This window comes from Ictidomys tridecemlineatus, chromosome 12, assembly GCF_052094955.1.
Source record: "Ictidomys tridecemlineatus isolate mIctTri1 chromosome 12, mIctTri1.hap1, whole genome shotgun sequence".
Lineage (NCBI taxonomy): Eukaryota > Metazoa > Chordata > Mammalia > Rodentia > Sciuridae > Ictidomys > Ictidomys tridecemlineatus.
In genome coordinates this window covers 98,117,650-98,138,059 of record NC_135488.1, presented here as the reverse complement: position 1 = coordinate 98,138,059, position 20,410 = coordinate 98,117,650, and the positions used below count along the sequence as shown (strand labels likewise).

At 39.7% G+C, this 20,410-nt stretch overlaps 1 protein-coding gene across 3 annotated transcripts; it reads left to right on the top strand.

The window, feature by feature from the left end:
* The first annotated feature begins 6,529 nt into the window (after positions 1-6,529).
* Positions 6,530-18,964, top strand: Ypel5 (yippee like 5). Of its 3 annotated transcripts, XM_078029449.1 has the most exons (4): positions 6,569-6,681; positions 15,005-15,054; positions 16,566-16,731; positions 18,021-18,964. In XM_078029449.1, exons 3-4 carry the CDS (start codon positions 16,591-16,593, stop codon positions 18,243-18,245), a joined length of 366 nt encoding a protein of 121 aa, XP_077885575.1. In that variant the 5' UTR covers positions 6,569-6,681; positions 15,005-15,054; positions 16,566-16,590; the 3' UTR covers positions 18,246-18,964. The 3 variants fall into 3 exon arrangements, with proteins under 3 accessions (XP_005322540.1, XP_077885575.1, XP_005322542.1); XM_005322483.5 differs by lacking the exon at positions 15,005-15,054 and having other exon boundaries at positions 6,530-6,681; XM_005322485.5 differs by lacking the exons at positions 6,569-6,681; positions 15,005-15,054 and adding an exon at positions 7,521-7,762.
* Positions 18,965-20,410: the final 1,446 nt, after the last annotated feature.

Here is a 20,410-nt window from a genome sequence, read left to right as displayed (position 1 = left end):
TAAGCAACTTAGTGAGAGCCTGTCTCAAAATATAAAGGGCTGGAGATGTAGCTCAGCCCCTAGGTTCAATGCTCAGTACCAAAAAAATTTTTTTTTAATTTTTAAAATGTGATTCTATTTAGATTGCCCAGAGTTTTCATAAGCTTGGATTAAAGTAAAACAACAACAACAACAAAAAAAATGCAGTCAAGATCCAGATTCTTTCCAGCTCATCACCCTACAATCCCAAATGGAATCCTGCTCCTTATTCGGTGGACTACTCACTGTTAAAAACTCATGCCTGTTACTCTAAGCAACATGTCTGAAATTTTTATGGAGTAATTACAAGAACAGGTGAGAAAGATTTCCATGGCTGAGGTATCAGCTTCAAAGCAAGCCTTTGCCTTGTAACACCATGAAAACCAATGAAAATGAACTACCTCAAATCCCTGTCTCAACATTTCTTCCCTTGTCACCTATTTTCTTGGCTTCCCCATTGGTCTTAGATGATAACCTCTCTCCTTTTCCAAAGCCCTACAAATACTGAGAACACTCTGGATCTTGAAACCTGGTCTATCATGAAAGGAACCTACATCTCTCCACAGCAAGGACAAACAACAAACATTTCGTTAGAACTAGGATTGTCACTTCCCTCTTTCTGTTCATGAACCATAATCTCCTCCACCCCCACCTTGATTCCTTCATTGGCTGCAAGTATTTATCGTGTCTGTTTTGTTTGGACCTGTTAAATAAAAATTACATGTGGCTATTGTTTTGGACTAAGCTTCCACACTAGTCTCCAACTGAACCAGCTAAAAATAAAAATGTGGTAACTCGCTGGGTGTGGTAGTGCAATGCTGTAATCACAGAGGCTCAGGAGGCTGAGGCAGGAGCTTGGCAAGTTCAAAGCCAGCCTCAGCAAAAGTGAGGCGCTAAGCAACTCAATGAGACTCTGCCTCTAAATAAAATACCCAAAAGGGTTGAGTGCCCCTGAGTTCAATCCCCGGTGCACCCCTGCCCCCTGAAAAATGGGGTAACTCCCATTAAAGTTCTACATCACCAACCTGAAATTAATTCATTTGAACGTCTCCAGAAATTAGGGTTAATATGTAACAGCCCCAAACAGGATAGTTTCAAATGACTCCTGAAGTTCCCTCTGCCTTAATCTTTACACAAAAAAGGATAACCTGAAGTGACCTAATGTTAACTCATCAGTGATTTACCCATGTTCTGCCTCCTTTCCCCTGCCTTACAAGGAAAATAACTTTAAAATGACCAATCTGCTTTTTGTTTGTTTCTGCTTTCTTCAATCCTTTTCAGTGAATAAAATCAACCTCCTCTGTTTGGTTCATTGGAACACTTTATTCTGTTTCATGGGATAAAGTGTTGCCTGATTCTAGTATCAAAAATAAAGCCAAATGAAATTTTTAAACCAAGTTGTTGTAGTTTTGACAGATCGTATATACAGATGATCTAATTTCACATTCAATACCCTAGTTTTTACCCCAGGAACCTCTTACCAGTTTGATTCTAATGATCTTGTATAACTTCTGTTGTTTTGTAACAGTGGTTCCCTTATGCTTTGAATGTAGCCCTAGCTACTCTGCTACTTTAACTTATTTTTAAAATAAACATGTTTCTCTTCCTCTCTCCCTGCCCTCCCTAATCTCTCCCCCTCCCTTATCTCAAGGGGAAACAGGATTACCTGTCTTCCCCATCCCAGATATATTTATCTATCCTTGAATACATACCCACCATAGAAACTAAGTAACCCAGACTTTAGGGATGGTACCAGAAGATCTCAGAAATTACTAACTCCCAAATTAACAACTGAATCACAACTCCAGACAGAGAACACATGGAATGTAGCCTTTGAATCACCTCTTTAAAAGTCCACTGTTCCTGCTAATGGACACTCTCACATCCTTTGGGACAGGAGTCCCCTGTGCTTCTCCTTTACTAGCAAAGCAATAAACCTTTTTCCTGTTTCTCAAAACTGTGTCTTCATTATTATATTGGCATCCAGGACAAGGACTGAACTTCGGCAACAAATTTATTGGAAGTGATGGGAAAAGGGGACATTCTCAAGGGAGAGAGTGGGTCCTCTCAGAGAGGAGAAAGACCACATGCCACTCTTGCCCTCCAGTTTTATTGGGGAGTCCCAGGAAAGTTTCCAGAGATTCCTACCCAGGTCCACCTCTTGACTTTTGATTGACAGGACAGGAACTATGCAAGAGAGCCGGAATTAAGGAAAGGGAATCCCCTTGTTTTTGCCTCATTTTCCTGCCCTTTTAATCAGTTTGTTACCCTCTGAATAGTCCTCAGCAAGCTTTCTTTGTGAGGGTCTTTATGTTTTTGTTGCCACTGTAATTGGGAGTTGTGATAAGGATAAGGGAGTGTCTAGGCCCCCTGAACTAGGCTATGACCTGATCTTGAAACAATAGTTTTTCTTAAGGGGATGTAATTATGGCTGGGGAAGTTTTGACATACCAGATCCCCACCCTTCAGGGGCTTGCCTGGCAGGTAAGGCTCCCTACTATTTTCATTCACCCTCACTGTCCTTTCCCTGCTCACCCAGTCACTGCTGACTCGCTACCTAACAATGAGACCCCAAATGATGAGGCTTGACTATTTGCAGGGAGAGAAGCAGATGGGAGTGGCTGTCCTAGTGTTCCAGGGTTTGAGGGACAAGAATTGACTAGGCTATGGGAAGTGTGAGGAAGCAAGGGGAGGCTGAGGGCTGCTCATATGTGAAAGGTGATCTCACCTCTACAGGATCAGCACCTGTTGAGAGTCCTTCAAAGAAAGGAAGGTAAAGCAGAGCGAAGCAGCACCATCAGAAAGACACCCAGGAGTCTGCAATTATTAAATGGAGTTGTCTAGTGGGGTCATAGCAGGCAATTTCACACAGGAAATACCCTCAGTAAGCAAAATAAAGGATGAAAGAATGGATGGATGGATGGATAGATAAAGATAGCTTTATTTCTGATTTTTGCACTCAAAGAATGTCAGTCAGCACGTGCCAATGACGAAGGAGCTTTTACCCCAGAATGCAAAGCTGTTTAATGTTGGAAATGAGTTATTATGGTACAGCCTATGAAAAACAGAATGTGGTGGGGGGAAATGGTTGAATCAGTAGGTACTAAAATGTAAGAAATGACAAAGTTGCAAACTCATTATTCTTTCAAAAAAGAGAAAAATTACAAATTCCTAGAATTTGTTTGATAGAAATATTTACCCATGTAGTCAAGACATGTGAAAAAGGATTTTAAAAGAAATGGCAAAATGACTAGAAAGTAGGCAGCAAAATTAAGATAATTTGCAGATAAGGAAGTTTTTTTTTCCAGAAAAATAAACTACAAAATTATTATCTTTCTTGCAAAACAAATAACAAGTAGGAGTTATTATATATGAGACGTTCCTATTTACAGCAACCCCTTATGTTATAATTTGCTAGGGATGCCACAACAAAATACTACAGATTGCATGGCTTAAACAGAAATTTATTTGGTCACAATTCTGGAGGCTAGAAGTCCAAGATCAAGGTGTCAGCAGGGTTGGTTTCTCCTGAGGCCTCTCTCCTTGGCTTGCCTTTGGGTGTATCTTCACATGGCCTTCAGGTTTCTGCACATCCTAACCTTGTATCAGGATATCTGTTCGACTGAATTAGGGTCCACCCTAATGGCTTCATTTTAACTTTGTCATCTTTTAAAGGGCCTACCTCCAAATAGTCACATTCTGAGGTTCCAAGTCATGATTTCAACAAATGAATTTGGGGGGGATTGTCACATTTTAGCCCATAACATCCTCAGAAAACATATAGTACTGCAACATAATCCTAAAAATGACATTAACAATCTAGAGAAAAGCAGGTATACCTTGAGATTTTTCCAAAAGATATTTAAGAAAAACCTTTGAATAATGGAGAAATGCACCATGTTCTTGGTGGAAAAGTCTTAGTATTATAAAATTTCAATAAAATATCAATGTTTTATACTTTACAGGTATAAAATGATTTTACCCAAAAGCCTAATAGGAGTTTTTCAAGCCTCTTTATTTCTTACATTACTTTTTTTTGGGGGGGGGGGGCGGTTCTTGAACACTGAACAACATCCCTAGTCCAATTTTCTTTTTTTGTTAAAATACTTATTTTTTCAGTTATACATGGTCACAATATCTTTATTTTATTTTTATGTGGTGGTGAGGATCAAACCCAGTAGTATCTCACGCCTGGTAAGCGAGCGCTCTGCCTCTGAGCCACAACCCCAGCCTCCCAGTCCTATTTCGTATTTTATTTAGAGACAGAGTCTAGCTGAGTTTCTTAGCATCTCTATTTTTGCTGAGGCTGGCTTTGAACTTGTGATCCTCCTGCCTTAGCCTCTCTAGCCACTGGGACTACAGGCTTGTGCCACCACACCCAGCTGTTACATTACCTTTAATTGTACATTTTATTTCCAGTGGATGTACTGCCATCAGCTAAGGCCCATCATTTTTCACCCCTAATCAACATTTCCAAACTCTTTGGATCTAGCAATAGGAAACCATCACCCAACCAATCATTACAATAAAACCCCTGGTTTATCTTTGAAAATTCTATCTTCAGTCCTTTGCAGCCATCCTTGTTAAACTGGTCCCTTCAGTTCCATTCCTGTCCACCCTTCTTACCTCACACTTGGACTATACCTCTGCACATCACCATCATCTAGATTAAACTTTCTAAAATATGATTTTCTTCACCTTCTTCCAAGTTTACAAATACTGTACTCAGTAACTCTACTTGGGTGACCTTGGACAAGTTAAGTAAACACTGTGCCTCAGTTAACCCAACTATAAAATGGGATGGCAACAGTACTTACATCATAGAGTTGTCAAACTTAAACGAGTTTATAATTTTAAAACACTTAGAGCAGAAAGTATTTTATATGTATCCAATAAATAATAAATAAAAATTGAACCATTATTTTACCTGGTGCTTAAAGTACTCTTTCCTGTGGGTTTAGGCACTATATTTCCTTTTCAAATGATTATATTCAGAAATAGTTGAATATATTACCAATGAACAGGGGTGTTTATTACAGCAGTATTTTTAATAGTATGAGATTGAAGGTATATGTACATTAGTAAAAATATGTATTTTAGATGTTATCTATGAAAACTGTAGAGAGACAAGGGTTAATATGTAGACAAAAGATACATATGACATGAAAGGATGGCCATAATATATTAAGAAAAAAATTAAATAAGAATAAGCACAATATGCTCTCATGCACATTCATTCTGGGGAGAATAGGAGGATATACATAAAGTTGTTAGCAGAGGACATGAAATGATGCAGTAGGCACTTCCTGGGAAAAAGTATTATTTTTATAATTAAAGCAAAATAAAAACAAAGGAGTAATGAGGAAAAAATAAAACCCTAAAATACATTTAAAACTGCTTTATCTCTTGGAAAACTCACTTATCCAACAATAACTAGTTTTTGTCTTTGATCTTCAAATATAGTTTGTCAGAACTGAACGAAAATACTGGTGGATTTGGGGGATGACAAGGAGTCAAGAGCTAGAATTTGCTTCAGAATCTTTATCTTACCAACTTTAACACCTTGTAAATTAACCTCAAATGCTGGTCTACATTTTTTGAGAAAAAGGCATCACCAAAAATTTTTGCATTACTCTCAAAGTCAGCCAACAAATATGTAATTACCTGGGAAATTCGGTTGGGAAGCAAAACTTTCCATCTTAAGCACTGAAGTTTTAGGGAACAGCTACCCTTTTCAACAAACAAATCGTCAGGCTCATGAAGTAGAAAATCTAGATGATGACTGAATTTGCTCAACTTTTTGAGACTCTATTCCATTACCAAGAGAAAACTCAGGGAGTTGTAGTAAAGTTAAAAACCCCCTTTTCCATAGATGTTTCCAGGAGTTCCTATATGCTCAGATTCAAAGGATGTGGAGTTGTATGTAGAGCATATCCCTCTGTAAAGGTGGTACGAAGAGGAAGTGGCCTTAAAGAAATGAATTACACAAGGGATTGTAGCCACCTAGTACCTGCTTCGTCTAGAAAACAGCCTGTTGTTTTCTTTTGCCAACACTGGACCTCATTGGGCATCAGGAAGCTAGGCCTCAGCCGCCACCTGGTGACGCTGATGACGCGTGATGAGTCCCAGCTGCCACAAATAGAAAGGCTGAGCCGACTCCTTTAAGAAGCTGACTCACGTGGATGCTGTGTTGTGTGCTCTCAGCTGGGAGAGGGGTGGATCCTCAGTCTCACCACATTGGCCACTTAGAGAGAGGGGGCAGGGCTAACCTCTTTGATTGGCTGTACGAGTCCGAGTCGTTGGACCAGGGGCGGGGCGATCTGCAGAGACCCAGCCCTCGATCTGCGGCTTCTGGGAGGGGTGGGCCACCAAGTGAAGAGAAGCAGGAGTGGGGGAGGGTGAGTTGGTGAAGGGGCGGGGCCCAGCGGAAGGGGCTGGGTACCAGGGGGAGGGGCGGGGCCTAGAAATGAAGGGCGTTCTGGGCCAACCACGAGAGCCAGCCGCAGGGGGGGCGGAGTTACACCGGGTGATTGACGCTGAGGCCCAACCAGGGAGAGGCGGGGCCAAGGCCTGCCTAAACCTGGAGACTCGGTTGGCTGAGGGGCTTCGTTCCAGCTGAAGAGCGAAGAGCCGCTGGCAGCGCGGATCTCACCGCCGCTCAGGGTGAGTGCTGCGGAGGGGACTGAGCCTGGGGCCTGAAGAGTCCCTCCAAGCCTGGAGGCTTTGAAACCCTCGGAGAACGGCCCTGGGGCGGGGGCCGAGGCAGGAAGTGCCTCTTTCTCGCCGTACTCGTCCCGGGGTCCCGGTGCTGCCACCCCCGACCCCTCAAGGAGGGCCTCGGCGATGGGCTGCGGGGAGGGGCGGGCCGGACCGATCCTCTTTGTGAGGCCCAGGCGCCTCCGCCTCCATCGGCCCGCCCCCGCCGCGCAGCTGGGCGACTGGCTAGACTATATCAGCCGCGACCCCTCCGCGCGCCCGCACCCCCGTTCGCCCTGGCCGTGGGAGCCTAACGCTGCGCCCTCCACGAGTCCGCCTCAGAGGCCCGCACGCACCACCAGACTACCCGCGCCCTCCAAGGATGGTGTGTCCCGCGACTACACCCCCACTCCGCCCGCCACCGCCTCGGCCGCCCCGCCCCCACCGGGCCTCCGTGCCCGCCGCAGCGTCGGGGGCGCGCCCGGGCTCCGTGCCGGGGTCGGCCCTGTGGGCCTGCGCTCCGGGCCGCCTCCTACCCCGCCCGACGTGGAGGCTGAGCTCAGCGCTGAGTTGTCCCGACCATGGTGACGCCGCGGAGCGTCCTGGCCCGGGAAGCGCCCTTCGCTCGGCCCGTGGGGCTTTGCCCACGTCGGGCGGGGTTGGCGCCTGTTTTGTGCCCCGCGGCGTGAGCGCCCGCCTCCCCTACCCCCCTGTCCTGCAGGTCCCTGGGCGTGGGGTGACTGCTGGGCAGCCTGCCGGTGCTGCAGGCCCCGGGAGCCCGCGCCCGCCCAGCTGTTCGGCCTGTGTTTGTTGTGCCGGAGGAGGCCCCGCTGCCGCCGCGCTCGCCGCCCTGCGCCTCCGGATTGGTTGGCGGTATCACGTGGCCGCGATCAGCTGGGCCGGCTGGCGGTGGGGGCCCGACAGGTCTTCAGCTGCAGTCGGCGGAGCCCACCCCGAGTAGTGTCTTGGGGTCAGCAGCCTTCCTGCCTCTCGCTGGTGGGAGGATAGGCGTCATTCTGCACCCCCCTTTTTCTTCACCCCTGCGCGGGTAGGTAGTATTAACACCAGCGGGAGTGGGAAACTAAAATTCTACAAAGATCTATTTAATCCTGACACCTACTAATCCTTTCAAGGGAGAGTCAGGGAAGGTATACAGCTCATTTATTTTTAAACTTTTTCTGTTTACAGAGCCCCATTGGTAATTCGAGGATTTTTATTCCAGGTCTCTTTGATAGATGGAAAACCTGAAGTAACCTCGGGTTAACCTTGTGTTTTGGGAAAATTAATAGACTTACTGGTGAAGTAACTGGGGTAATGGATATATGCATTTGCATAGCAACATATAAAGGGTTGCAGCTGCATTCCAACAAAGAGGAAGCAAAAGGCATGCAGTATTTCCAGGATACATACTTGTACCAGATGTGAAGTGCTTTGGTGGATTTTTTTTTCCTGAAAGTTTATTGCATAGTTGTACTGGATTAGGTAAGAAGGAAATTACAAAGAATTTGGTCTTGACACAAGCCTGCAATTTACCGAAAAGTCAGACAAATGAAATTGAGTATCGATACAGAGTTAAATATTAGTAAAGGGTGAAATGGGTATATTATGAGAGTTCAAAATGGAGCTGTGAGAAATGAGAAAGAGGAAATAAGGAAGTAAAGCAGCATTCTGAAGTAGATTGGTGTTGATGATTAGACCTAGAAAATGAAGAGGCTTTGAGTTGCAACTGGGCAGATGCTCTTGGAGTGAAAACAGACCTGGAGCATTTATAGCTAGCATCAAAGCAGAACTATGAAATTTGGCACACAAAATATTTTTCATATATCCCTGTTACCTTTCTGGGTATGTAAGCTTTGGGCTACTAGGAATACTAGGTAGAATGTACACTCTTTTGAAAGAACTGTATCTTTTTTTTTTTTAAACACCTCATTACATCAAATACAGACTTAAAAGATTTTTATCTCTGTAACCATCTTATCCTTAGGAAAGGAATAAGATGAAATCTCAATTATTTATACAAGGAAATTAAGTAAATTGGGATTAATATTAACTTTTCCCTGCAAAGTTCAGCCTGGTGCAGTGGCATAATCCTGTAGTCCCAGCCACTTAATAGACTGAGGCAAGGGGGTCACTTAAGCCTACAGGTTTCGAAACAGATTGGGCAACATAGTGAGACTCTTTTCTGTCCCCTATTTAAGTAGAAGAAAGAAAGAAGCAGGTTTAGTAACAGTAAAAAGTAAAAGGAAATAAGGCCAAAAAATCTGTTGAAAAAAAAAATTAAGCTTGATTCTACCCTCCAAAAAACAGTCTGTGAAATATAAAGATAGGTCTGAATATATTCATAAGATGTTTGTGGCCATAAAATCTTTTTAGGTTTTATAGTTAATAGCTATGTAAATCCATATTAATTTCCCTGATAATCCTGTGTGTAATGTAGGAAATAAACCTTGATATGAATGTGCTATATTTGACACCTGAATCAGGAAACCAGACAGTTAAATTATACTCTGGTCCAACCAATTAGAAGCTTTTTGTATTGCATCTCAACAAATGAGAGATCATGAATTTGCCTTGCCAGGAGGTTTTGGGGGAGATTACCAACTCAGATTGTTTGCTGACTCATGACTTGCTGAGTTATATGACTGGTCTTATTTTCTAAAGATGATTAAGCAGTCAGTATTTTAGAAATATAGTAAACTTGGAAATTGCTTAACAAAACGATCACTTTCCCCCTATAAAAAGCAATTTTAGGAGGGAAGAACAAAAACATGCTTAGTGATTACTGTCAAATGAAGACTTAGTCCCACAAGCAGGACAACATTTGACACAGAAAAGTAAACTGATCCAGTATTTGCAAGAGGATAACACAGCTTTTTTGTGTCACTGAAATCTTGTCTTGATAAATATTTTGTACAAAAACTAGAAAACTGATTTTATGGTTTTAAACTACTTTCACATGTAACTTTTCAATAGAATTTAATTACAAGTCAGTATGAAAATGGTGGAATTGCAGTAGGATTAAGTGTTTACTATAGTAATTAACCCAGCACTGTTAGAAGTTCTTTGGATTTTATTCCTTGTTTTAAAGAGGAGACTGAAACTAGATATAAAACACACTTCCTCATGATTCCGTTTTATCAGAATAATTGCAAAAGAGGAATGGAAGGTCATATTTCTTTAACCCTTTCTGTACTAGGCTCCTTCTTCTGAGTTTCCCTGCTGCAGAGTATTCTAGTTGCCTTTGTCTCTCCTGATACCTTAGAAAATCCCCTCTGGCCTGTCCATTAGTGATATTTGGTGGAGTGTGTATTCCTTGGAAATGTCCCAGGGGTTAATTCCTTTACTAAGGAAAGGTCTGTGAACTGGGTGTTTTTCCATTAGAAAGTCCTATGAGATGCAAATAGATACCTATTGTTCTCCCTGATATTTTTAGAGCTGGGAAATAAGTGTCCTCTTTGGCTAATTCCACTTGCCAGTGTTGAAATGAAACTGGATTATTAATTATAGTGAGAGCTGTTACCTATTTTAAGACCTAGAATTGTGACACTAAGAATTTGAGATGCTTCAGAATGTTTCTAGCTTTCCTCCTGCTGGTAATTTCTATTATCATTGCTGTAATTAATAGAAGGTGAAGCTACTTAATTATTACTGTTTCATATTTTTTATAAGCCTTTCCTCATCTGTGATAGTGGGAAGTTGGAATGGGATATGTTGTAGAAGGTGATCCAGTTTTACTGACCTTTATTTAGCATTCACTGTGTGCCAGTCACTGTTCTTATGTATGGTATTTCTATTTAATTCAGTCACTCAAAGATAGATATTGTTATCTTCATTTTATAGATGAGGTAGCAGAGGGTAATTTGCCCAGGATTGACAAACTATTAAGGAGAGCTGAGATGAACCCAGGGAGTCTGATTTCAGAGTTCAAGTACCTACCTGGGCTATAATAAGTCCCTGGGGGTAGAAAGAGAAGTAGCAACAGCTGGGTATACATTATTTATTTGTGTAATCTTTATGTAGTTGATCTGCAACTAGCTGAACTGGTTATAAAAATTAAGGATTTTAGCTAGAAGTCCAGGAGAAAAAGAGGAGTGGGATTAAAATGATCTTGTCAGATTTTCCTGTTGATCTTTAAAACCTGACTGCTGGCCAAGTTTCCGATTTTCTGAGAAAAGACTGCTGCCTCACATGAAAAGCTTTTTCACTATCAGTGTATTTTTAAGCAGGGCAAACTTGTTTCTCTAAGGAGTGAGCTAGTGAATATTTTGAATTTTCAAATCTGCAAGTTTATGTAGCAGCTACTCAGACTGTCATTGTAGTGAAAAGGTAGCCAAGTATAAACAAATGGGTGTTGCTTTATTCCAAAAAAGTTTAATTATGACTACTGATGTTTTCTTTTGTTTTTGTGTTATTTTTGTTTTTGATACCAGGGATTGAACCCAAAGGCACTTTACCACTGAACCACATCCCCAAGCCTTTTTTTTTTTTTTTTTTTTTTTTTGAGGCAGAGTCTTGCTAAGTTGCTGAGGCTGGTTTAGAACTTGTGATCCTCCTGCCCCAGCCTCTTACAGGTGTCCACCACCATGCTCAGCTAATATTCGAATTTCAGGTAATGTTCATGTGTCACAAAATACTCTCAATGTTTCTTTTTCACCCATTTAATTTTTAGTCTGTGGGCTGTTAATGGGTTTGTCCCACAATCCTTAGTTTACTGACCCTTGCTTTTAAAGAATACTTAGCAATGAGCCAGACTAAAAATAAGACATTATGCTTCATTTGCTAGTGTAGATAGAAAAGATACCATGGATTTTTTTTTTTTTTAGAAAATTGCTTTATTGATCTGGAAACAGATTAGGAAATTATGTAATCCATCATATTCAATTTTTAAAGTAATGCATTTCTAGAGGCTTTGTTTTTCAAGGATTCCTAAAAGATAAAAATCTTTTTTTCTCTCCTTCAGATTCTGTAATTTAAAAAAAAATTTTTTAATATTTTTAGTTGTAATTGGACACAATACCCGTATTTGTTTATTTATTTTTATGTGGTGCTGAGAATCAAACCCAGCACCTCGAACGTGCTAGGTGAGCGCTCTGCCACTGAGCCACAACCCAAGTATTTTAAAAGGCAGAGATCCTAAAATGTGATTGTTTCACCAGGATCTTCTATATATATAATAAATTGGAAGTTCATTATCGAAATCTGCTCTATGAATTTCATTTATATTTTCATCCTGGCCCCTGGTTCAGGTAATTTTAGACTAATAAGAAGCCTCCAGTTAAACATTAAGTTTGGAACTTTTCTTATTTCAGCCATTTTAGGATTTTTATAACCTGGAACTTTGAAAAATGAGTACCAAAGAGACCTTACCTAAATTATCTGGGAAAGGTTTCCATAAACCTGGAAGTTCAACACTGATAGGTAGCAGAGTGTGCACTTGTATTACTGTGAGACCCCGTAAGGTGCTTCAGATTCAACAGAGGACATTGGTCATCTGTTTTGTACTGAAGATGAAACCCATGAGCACTTTACCACTGAGCCACATCCCCAGCTTTTTTTATTTTTTGAGGCAGGGTATTGCTAAGTTACTGAGGCTGGCCCCAACTTGTGATCCTCCTGCTTCAGCCTCCTGAGTTACTGGGATTATAGGTGCACTACTGTGCTTAGCAGCAGGCACTTTTTGATATGTTTTAGAACTGTGGCTGAAGAGATTTGAGATTCCACTAAGTTAAGACAAGTGATTAGCATACCTGGGAAATATTTTAGATGTAAAAATAATCACAGGAAGCAGGTCAGTGGTTGCTAGTGTTGGGGTGGTGGTGTCAGGAATTAGCTATAGACTGGTTTGTAGGAATTTTATGGGGATGATGGAAATATTTGAAGGGCAGTTTGTGGTGTTGTCACACAACTTTATAAATTTACTAAAGATCATTAAATTGTATGCTTATAGTAAGATTTTTTTGGATATAATATCTCTTGATACAGGAGTTTGGGGTTTTGTGTGTGTGTGCACGCGCGCGCACGCCTGTGCTTTTTTGTGGGGCTAGTGATCAAACCCAGGGCCTCTTGCATGTTAGGCAGATAATCTGTTGCTGAGCTACATCCCCAGCCCAATATCCTATCCCATCAGAAAAAGTTTCAAAGTTTATGGGGAGTGGTCTCTGAGCTTTGAGAAAAGGGTGACTGAAGCACATGCCTCTGACTTTATTTGGTAGCACTAGTTCAGCATGAATGTAGTAGCACCTGTGAATGTATGTTAAACACTTGATCTTGAAATTTTATCTAGATAGGATCAGAGTTTAAATGAAGACAGTTATGAGGGGAAAGGAGGAAATCCAAAAGTGTTTTCAGAAGTAATGTCAATTTTGAGTTTTTTCCTTTATCTGTGAAAGTAGGGAAATAAGAATCAACTTTAAGAAATGTCAGAATTAATTGTGGCTTGTAACATACCAAGTGCCATGCCCTATACAGTGGAGATATCAAATAATTGATTAGATTTATAGCAGAGTTCAGTATATCATCCAGGCCCAGAGAAGCCTGATTCAGGTGTTGAATGTTAACTTTTTAATGACCCTACTCCTTAGTCTGTTCAGGCTGCTGTAACCAAATACCACAAACTATGTGACTTACCCAATAACGAAATTTCTTACAGTTCTGGAGCCTGGGAAGTGGAAGTCCAGGATCAAGGGACCAGCAGATTTGGTGTCTGGTGGGGGCCTGTTGCCTAGTTGATTTCTGGTAACTTCTAGCCAAGTCCTCACATGGTGGGAAGGGACAAGGCAGTTTTCCTGGACCTTTTTATAAGGCTGCTAACACCATTCACAAGGGTTCTGCCTTCATGACCTAAACATCCTCAAATTCCATCACATTGGTGTTTAGATTTCAACCTACAGATTTAACAGGGAACAAACATTCAGATATAGCAGTGGAATTCTAATTGATTTCAGCTTCTTGAGAGTTTGATTAATGAGTCATTACTGGTTGATTTGTAACCCGGCAAGGCTAAGGCCTACCACCTGGAACCTAATGACCATGCAGAGACTCTTCTACTTCCTAAAGACCTTTGGTGCAAAGCATGTTTTTCTTGCTTATGCTGGATTCCATGGCATTCTAGTTTTTTTTTTTTTTTGAGGGGGCAAATAAAAATTACATTTTACAGTTTTAAATACATATATAGTATTCTATAAATGGCAAGCAACCACAACTAGGAATAGTGTAACATAAGGTTCTGCCCAGATATTTTTGGTCTTGGTAATGAATCATATATAATTGAATTCAGTAAAAATAGACTAAAGCAGAGAAAACAAGGCATATTAAGTCTATTTATCCCCAGTACCAGCTGGTCACAGCTGTATTATAGTTTTGAGCCAAAGATAGAATGGTGTAGGTAGAAGGTATAGAGAGAATTCTTTTGAAGTTCGACATTTATTTTCCCACAAAAATCTTATCTCCCATAGTCAGTCCAGAAAGTTATAGTTAGTACTGCATTATGGTTGAGATAAGTTACAATATGGATATGTTATTAAAAGTGTGAAGGAAAATTAGCTTTAAAATCTCAATTCCCAGAAACCCGAGGCTAAGTGACTGCACAAATACTGTAGAATGTAAGAACTATACTATCACAGTTGAGCCTCAAAACCTTGCTTTTGATTCCTTTTTTTTTTTTTTAATGATCAGTTAAGAAACATGACCAAAGTCAGCTCACAGGTTTGTTGAATGCTTCTTTTATATTGAGAGTCAAAAATCAAATGTTGGTATAAGGACGAAAAAGGTGAATTGTGTAAAGCAGAATAGAGAATGAGCAGCAGGGGATAACTGAAGGGGCAGTGTTGCTCTAGTATAGTCGGGGATGCTAGAGGAGATAACTGTGTGGACACCCTATGTTGCTAGATCTCTCCATGGTTGAAAAGAACCGTAAGTACAGGCTCTTTTCCTAAATCTTAAATATCAGGACACCATTTTTTTTTAAATGAAGAATAAAAACTGGAGTGGCCCAAATAAAATATGTCTATTTTGTTCACTGCTGGATTCCTGGGCTACTGAATGAGTTCATCCTACAGGGCTCTGACTTAACAAATATTATGTTCTTAAGTATCCTGAAAAAGTAATGCTAGAATCTTGAAAGGCTATAAAGATAGGCAATGAGCATTATTACTTTTTGTTGCTCCTTTTGCAGAAGTGTAATCAGAAAATTATATACACCTTAAATCTGTGTGTGTGTGTGTGTGTCTGTATGTATTGAACCCATGATGCTTAACCATTGAACCATATCCCCTTTTTATATTTTATTTAGAGACAGGTCTTGCTGAGTTGCTTAGGAACATGACCAAAGTCAGCTCACAGGTTTGTTGAATGCTTGCTAAGTTGCTGAGGCTGGCTTTGAACTCAAGATCCTCCTGCCTCAGTCTCCTGAGCTGCTGTGATTACAGGCGTGCACCACCATGCCCGGCTTAAATTTGTTTTTGTGACTCTTGTTAATATATTGATTTTACTTTGACTAGCTGGGTTTTTTTTTAATGTTCCAAGCTTGGAGTAATTATATTCACTATTTTTATTCCTTATTAAATTTTCATATCCTAGTGATTAAGGAAAGTGATAATGTTGTTTATAACAGAGACACTTCTGATGACAGGACTACCTAGTGGTTCAGAAATTTATAGATCTAAGAAGGAATGAAATTTGCTTTTTCAATTTATAATGATGTTCCCAAAACTTAAGATGACAGTGGTTTCTTAAAAATCCGGAAAGTCTATTTTTTTTCCCCACCATAGGGGCAGCTGTATCAGCTCTGCGTGTCCTTTTAAAGATGTATATTATTAAATATTTAAAACTCAGAATTAACTCCCTTAACTTTTGAAATATTGATGTTTGATTTTCCTAGTTTCAAAGGTTTGTTTCAAGTTTTATCTGTTGAGAGTTTCAGCACTTTGGGGATGTATTGAATATGTAAGATTTCTTAAGGATAAGCAAGTTATATAATAATAAGAAAGAAAGCATCTCTTATCATCTCTTATCTCCTTTTACCTTTTCTGTTCTGAGGTGTGACCTCAACCATTGTGGGTACCCATTTTTCGGGGAGGCCCAGGAGAGCAGTGGAAAAAGAGGTTTGTCTTTGAGTAGGGCAGGGCACTCCAGCTGATTTTTTTTTTTTTTTTTTTTTTTTTTGGTATTTAACAACTGTGTCACCTTTGGCCAGTTAATAACCTTTTTAGACTTGCTGTGGCTAATCTCTGAAGTGGGGGTGGTAACAGCCTGCCAAAATTGTAACGATTTTGAAATAAGTACTTAGTGCAGTGTTCCTAGACTTGGGACAGAGACCTAACCAAAGTTAGTGCCATTGCTCCTATATAGTTACAGGTGTACCCAGTGATCACAGATCCACTCACCTTATGCTCTCAAACTGGACTCCCCTTCTTGTTTTTAAATTGCCCTTTTTCCTACTCTTCCCCAGTCATCCCACACATACTCCACAGGTCTTTTCTCTGATTGCACATGTTTAGAATGTATCCTCAACACCTTTGCTGAACTTTTTTTTTTTCATCTCTGTGTCAGTGCTTTGAAGGATTCATTTTCTGAAATTCCCACTTAGTTCTTTTTTTTCCCTTACACCAGCCATTCCTTGGCCTTGCCTAAACAAGTGTATTTCCAAAGCCCTCTGCTTTGGAAATATTCTAAGCTTGGAATATGCCTGTTTATTTGTTCAGTGTGTGAACTTTGGATCCTTTTGTTCGGGGTCAGCTATTTTACACAGCAAGCACAGAAATTACATGAATATAAATGATTCTCTGTGATACCCCCAAATAGTAATGTGTTTTACTATAATGCATTTCTCATTCTTTTCCATTTGCTCCTAGGTTTTTTAGAACTTCAGCTATCAAAATGGGCAGAATTTTCCTTGATCATATTGGTGGTACCCGTCTGTTTTCTTGTGCAAACTGTGACACAATCCTGACTAACCGCTCAGAACTCATCTCCACTCGGTTCACAGGTGCCACTGGTAGAGCGTTTCTTTTTAACAAGGTTGGTGAAAAATGTTTCGTTCCTAAATGGACCCAGTGCACATATCTGATAGCAATACCAGAATACCCACTCAGAGCTTAGAGATACCAGGAAGATACAGAATGAGAGCTGCAATCTATAGAAATTATTGCTTATTGATTTGTCTCTGATGGGACCTCTGGGAGACATTACTAGAAGATTTTTAACCTTGAAAGTTTAAAGAATAAGAAGGATAGTCTTCATTTCTTCAGAAAGTCTCCAATATAAGAATTTGTTAGTGACTTCTGCATAGACTGTGGAAGGAGGGGCCAAAATGCCTACTTTCATCCCCCATCTATCACTGATGTGTCCATGCCATGCTAAACTGTTGTAGCTTGGCAGTAAGAGGATCATCTAACCAGCTCCTCTTGCTCCAACTCATGCTCACCAGTCTTCCTGAGTATGATTTGGTTTGTTACATGGGCCTGTGAACATTAAAGGCTTTTCCTGATTTGTGAATATTTGTCCAGTCTGCCTGCTTCTGAGATTACTGATTTGATCAGTTAATGTTAACATAGTACAGCACAGGTGTTGACATACTGTGGCAGGCAAGTTTGCCTGTTTCCTGAATTTTAATGGAATACGACATTGCCCCATTGTTTGTTTGTTTGTTTAAATATGTCTATTGCTGTTTTCATGCTGTAATACCAGAGTTAAATGTTTATTATATGTTCCTTTACAAAAAAGTGAAGTGTAAAAGTATTATTGGGTCTGCAGAATCATCTATCTTAGAACTCAACTTCATTGTGTTCATTGTCTTTGAACTCACTTGAAAACTGAATTGCAGTTTATGATTTTATAGTAGGCTTGGTCTGTCCTAGCCCATTTGTATATAAAATATATTTTCAGAAACACATTTGACAAACTTTGATGGCATGTTCTTGGTGTAATAATTTCTTTTACATTGATTATCTTAATTTGCACTCATTGAATAGTGATTGTTAACAATTAGATCCAAACCTGTATTTCATGGCTCTAATTCCAGGACTCTTACTTCACTATGACACAGAAATAATATAACTAACATATATAAAGAGCATGACTTGGGCTAGTGCAGTAATGCATGATTGCATAAGATGTTCTGTATACTGCAGTTTCCATATATTCACTTATCTCAGCAACTTCTAAAACTAGAGAAGTTGTAGGTTTGACTAAAATAACAACTTCTGTTTTCTGAAATTGTTGTTATTGCACCAATCATAATATATGGCATGCTTATTTGGCAAATAACTTTACATGCCTTTGCAATTTTGTTTTCACATGTTTCTTAGGTAGTTAACCTACAGTACAGTGAAGTTCAAGATCGGGTCATGCTCACTGGCCGCCACATGGTTCGGGATGTGAGCTGCAAAAACTGCAATAGCAAACTGGGATGGATCTATGAGTTTGCTACTGAAGACAGCCAGCGTTATAAGGAAGGCCGTGTGATCCTGGAACGTGCTCTAGTTCGAGAAAGTGAGGGCTTTGAGGAGCACGTACCATCTGATAACTCTTGAAGAAAAAGAGATAAATCCATCTTTTCCCAGGTCTCCTTCACTGAAAACAAAAATCTACTTACATACACTGTCACCTTAGCATCAGAGTCGGATTCATGAACTGCGGAACAAGAGGTTGTGAGAATCTAAGATGGAACCTTTCTTTTCTTTTCTTTTTTCTTTTTTTAATTTTGTATTTTCCATCCAACAGCAGTGTGTAGAGAGAATATTATGCAGTTGCTGTTAATTTTTTTTTTCCCTATGTTTACATCTTGAGGCAGAAGAGTCTCTGCAGCTAAATGGTAGGCTATGTGAGGAAAAAAATCTGGGCTATTAGAGTGAAAAAAGTGTGTTTTATGTAAATTTTGAATGGCGAATATGTCAAGAGCATGGTTTTTAAACTTATTTGGGCTTCATTTTAAAACTTTTTTTTTTAAACCCAGTTATTTCACTTGATTTGCTAGCTTCAGAGAAGAGATCCGAATCTGTGCCCAGCGCTAAAGGCTCAGTGTTAGCATGGCTTGTGCTGGCCCGTGTGCCATATTCTTGTTGGAGATGAACCGTAGCACCAGAGCCCATTCTTCCTTGTCAGTCTCGACCCAAAGATGTCACCATTCCTAGTTACTTGTCACCACATAACTGGTGTTGATTGGAACCTTTTTCTGAAATGGGGCAGAACTGCTTGGTTGTCTTTTTCCATGTAACTTAAGCATAGTAATATAAATAAAGTAATAGTTGGATGTTTTTGGTCCTGTGTTGCTTTTAAAAACTTTATAAAAGAAGAGAGTATTTGATAAGTAATTTCATAGTGGTTAAGTGTTTCATTTCTTAAGTTAAATGGACTACTTATAAGATATTTGTGTAAATGAAAGCATACTGTTTTAAACCCACAGTATTGCATTTAGAAAACAGTTGAACAGAATGTCAATGTGCATCCATACAGAAAGCATTTAATCTGCATCTGTTTTAAAAGGAGGGGGAAATGAAGCAGCTTATCTAAAAATACTGCTTTACAAAGCTTTACAATATTTTTCAGCCGTTCCCTCTTCAGCTGTGCATTGATTTCAACAAGTCTGTAGAGCCTGCTAGTTTCATCAAAGGACTAGATCTCAGAGTAGCATTATTTTTTCAGATCTTCCCTTAGAAGTTTGGCTATTGAAATCAAAACTGCCCTTGAATAGAAAGGGATCAGATTTGACTCAGGGTGCTCTGTTAGCCCAAAATTTATGACATTACTAAGTATTGAAATGTGTTTCTTTATCCAAACTATTTCTAGAAAGTCTAATTCCTTTGTTAGAATAAATGACATTAAAATTGGCTAATTATTTAAATGAATGATGGATGGATGTTTGCATGTTCAATTTCTAGGCCTTTGGAAAGGAAATTTACCTCAGTCAAATTAGCAAAATCTTTTTGTCATTGAGAGAAGTGACTTCTAAGTACAGTTAAGTTCCTCTTACTTGCCTTTGGGCTCTTAGTTAGAGGCATTAGGTATCTGATTAAGTAAGTATAGTTATAATGTTGCATTTGAAATAAGTGGTCACACATTCATTCTCTATCTTCAACATGATTAAGTCTTCAAGCATTAAGAAATAGCATTTCTTCCCATTGGTTTCCATCCTGGCCTTTGATGATATGCAGATTCCTAGTAGCATGCCTTACCTACAGCACTATGTGCTTTTGCTGTCAAAATAAAGTATATTTTGTCTTGCATTGGTGCAATACTGCTACTTATTTTCCACTTATCCTGTCTACTGATCAACTTGACTTTTGTCTCTGAACACATACTTTATGCTTTTGAGTAACTATCATTCGCTTGACAGTGTGACACTGTTAGTTAATTCTTTTTAATGTATACCTGAAGACATTGAATTTGCTAGTTTGTAACTTCTTTGAGATAATTCTTCCTTAGACACTAACTAAACTATGATTTAATTTATAGGAAAAAATTAATTTGTTAGTATGTAAGTCTAAATAAATGTCATATGCTAGGTTTTTAGGTGACTGGAAGTAATGAGCCTTCCTTTTATAAAACTTTATTTGCAAGAAATAGAAGATCCAATCGGATTGGAGGGCTTATAGGGAAGCAAATGTTCACTTAAGGTGAGAATACTGATTCTCACCTGCTTAAAAGACAGTGACTTAAGATGGATAAATACAAGAATTAGAAAAACTGGTTTTAAGGA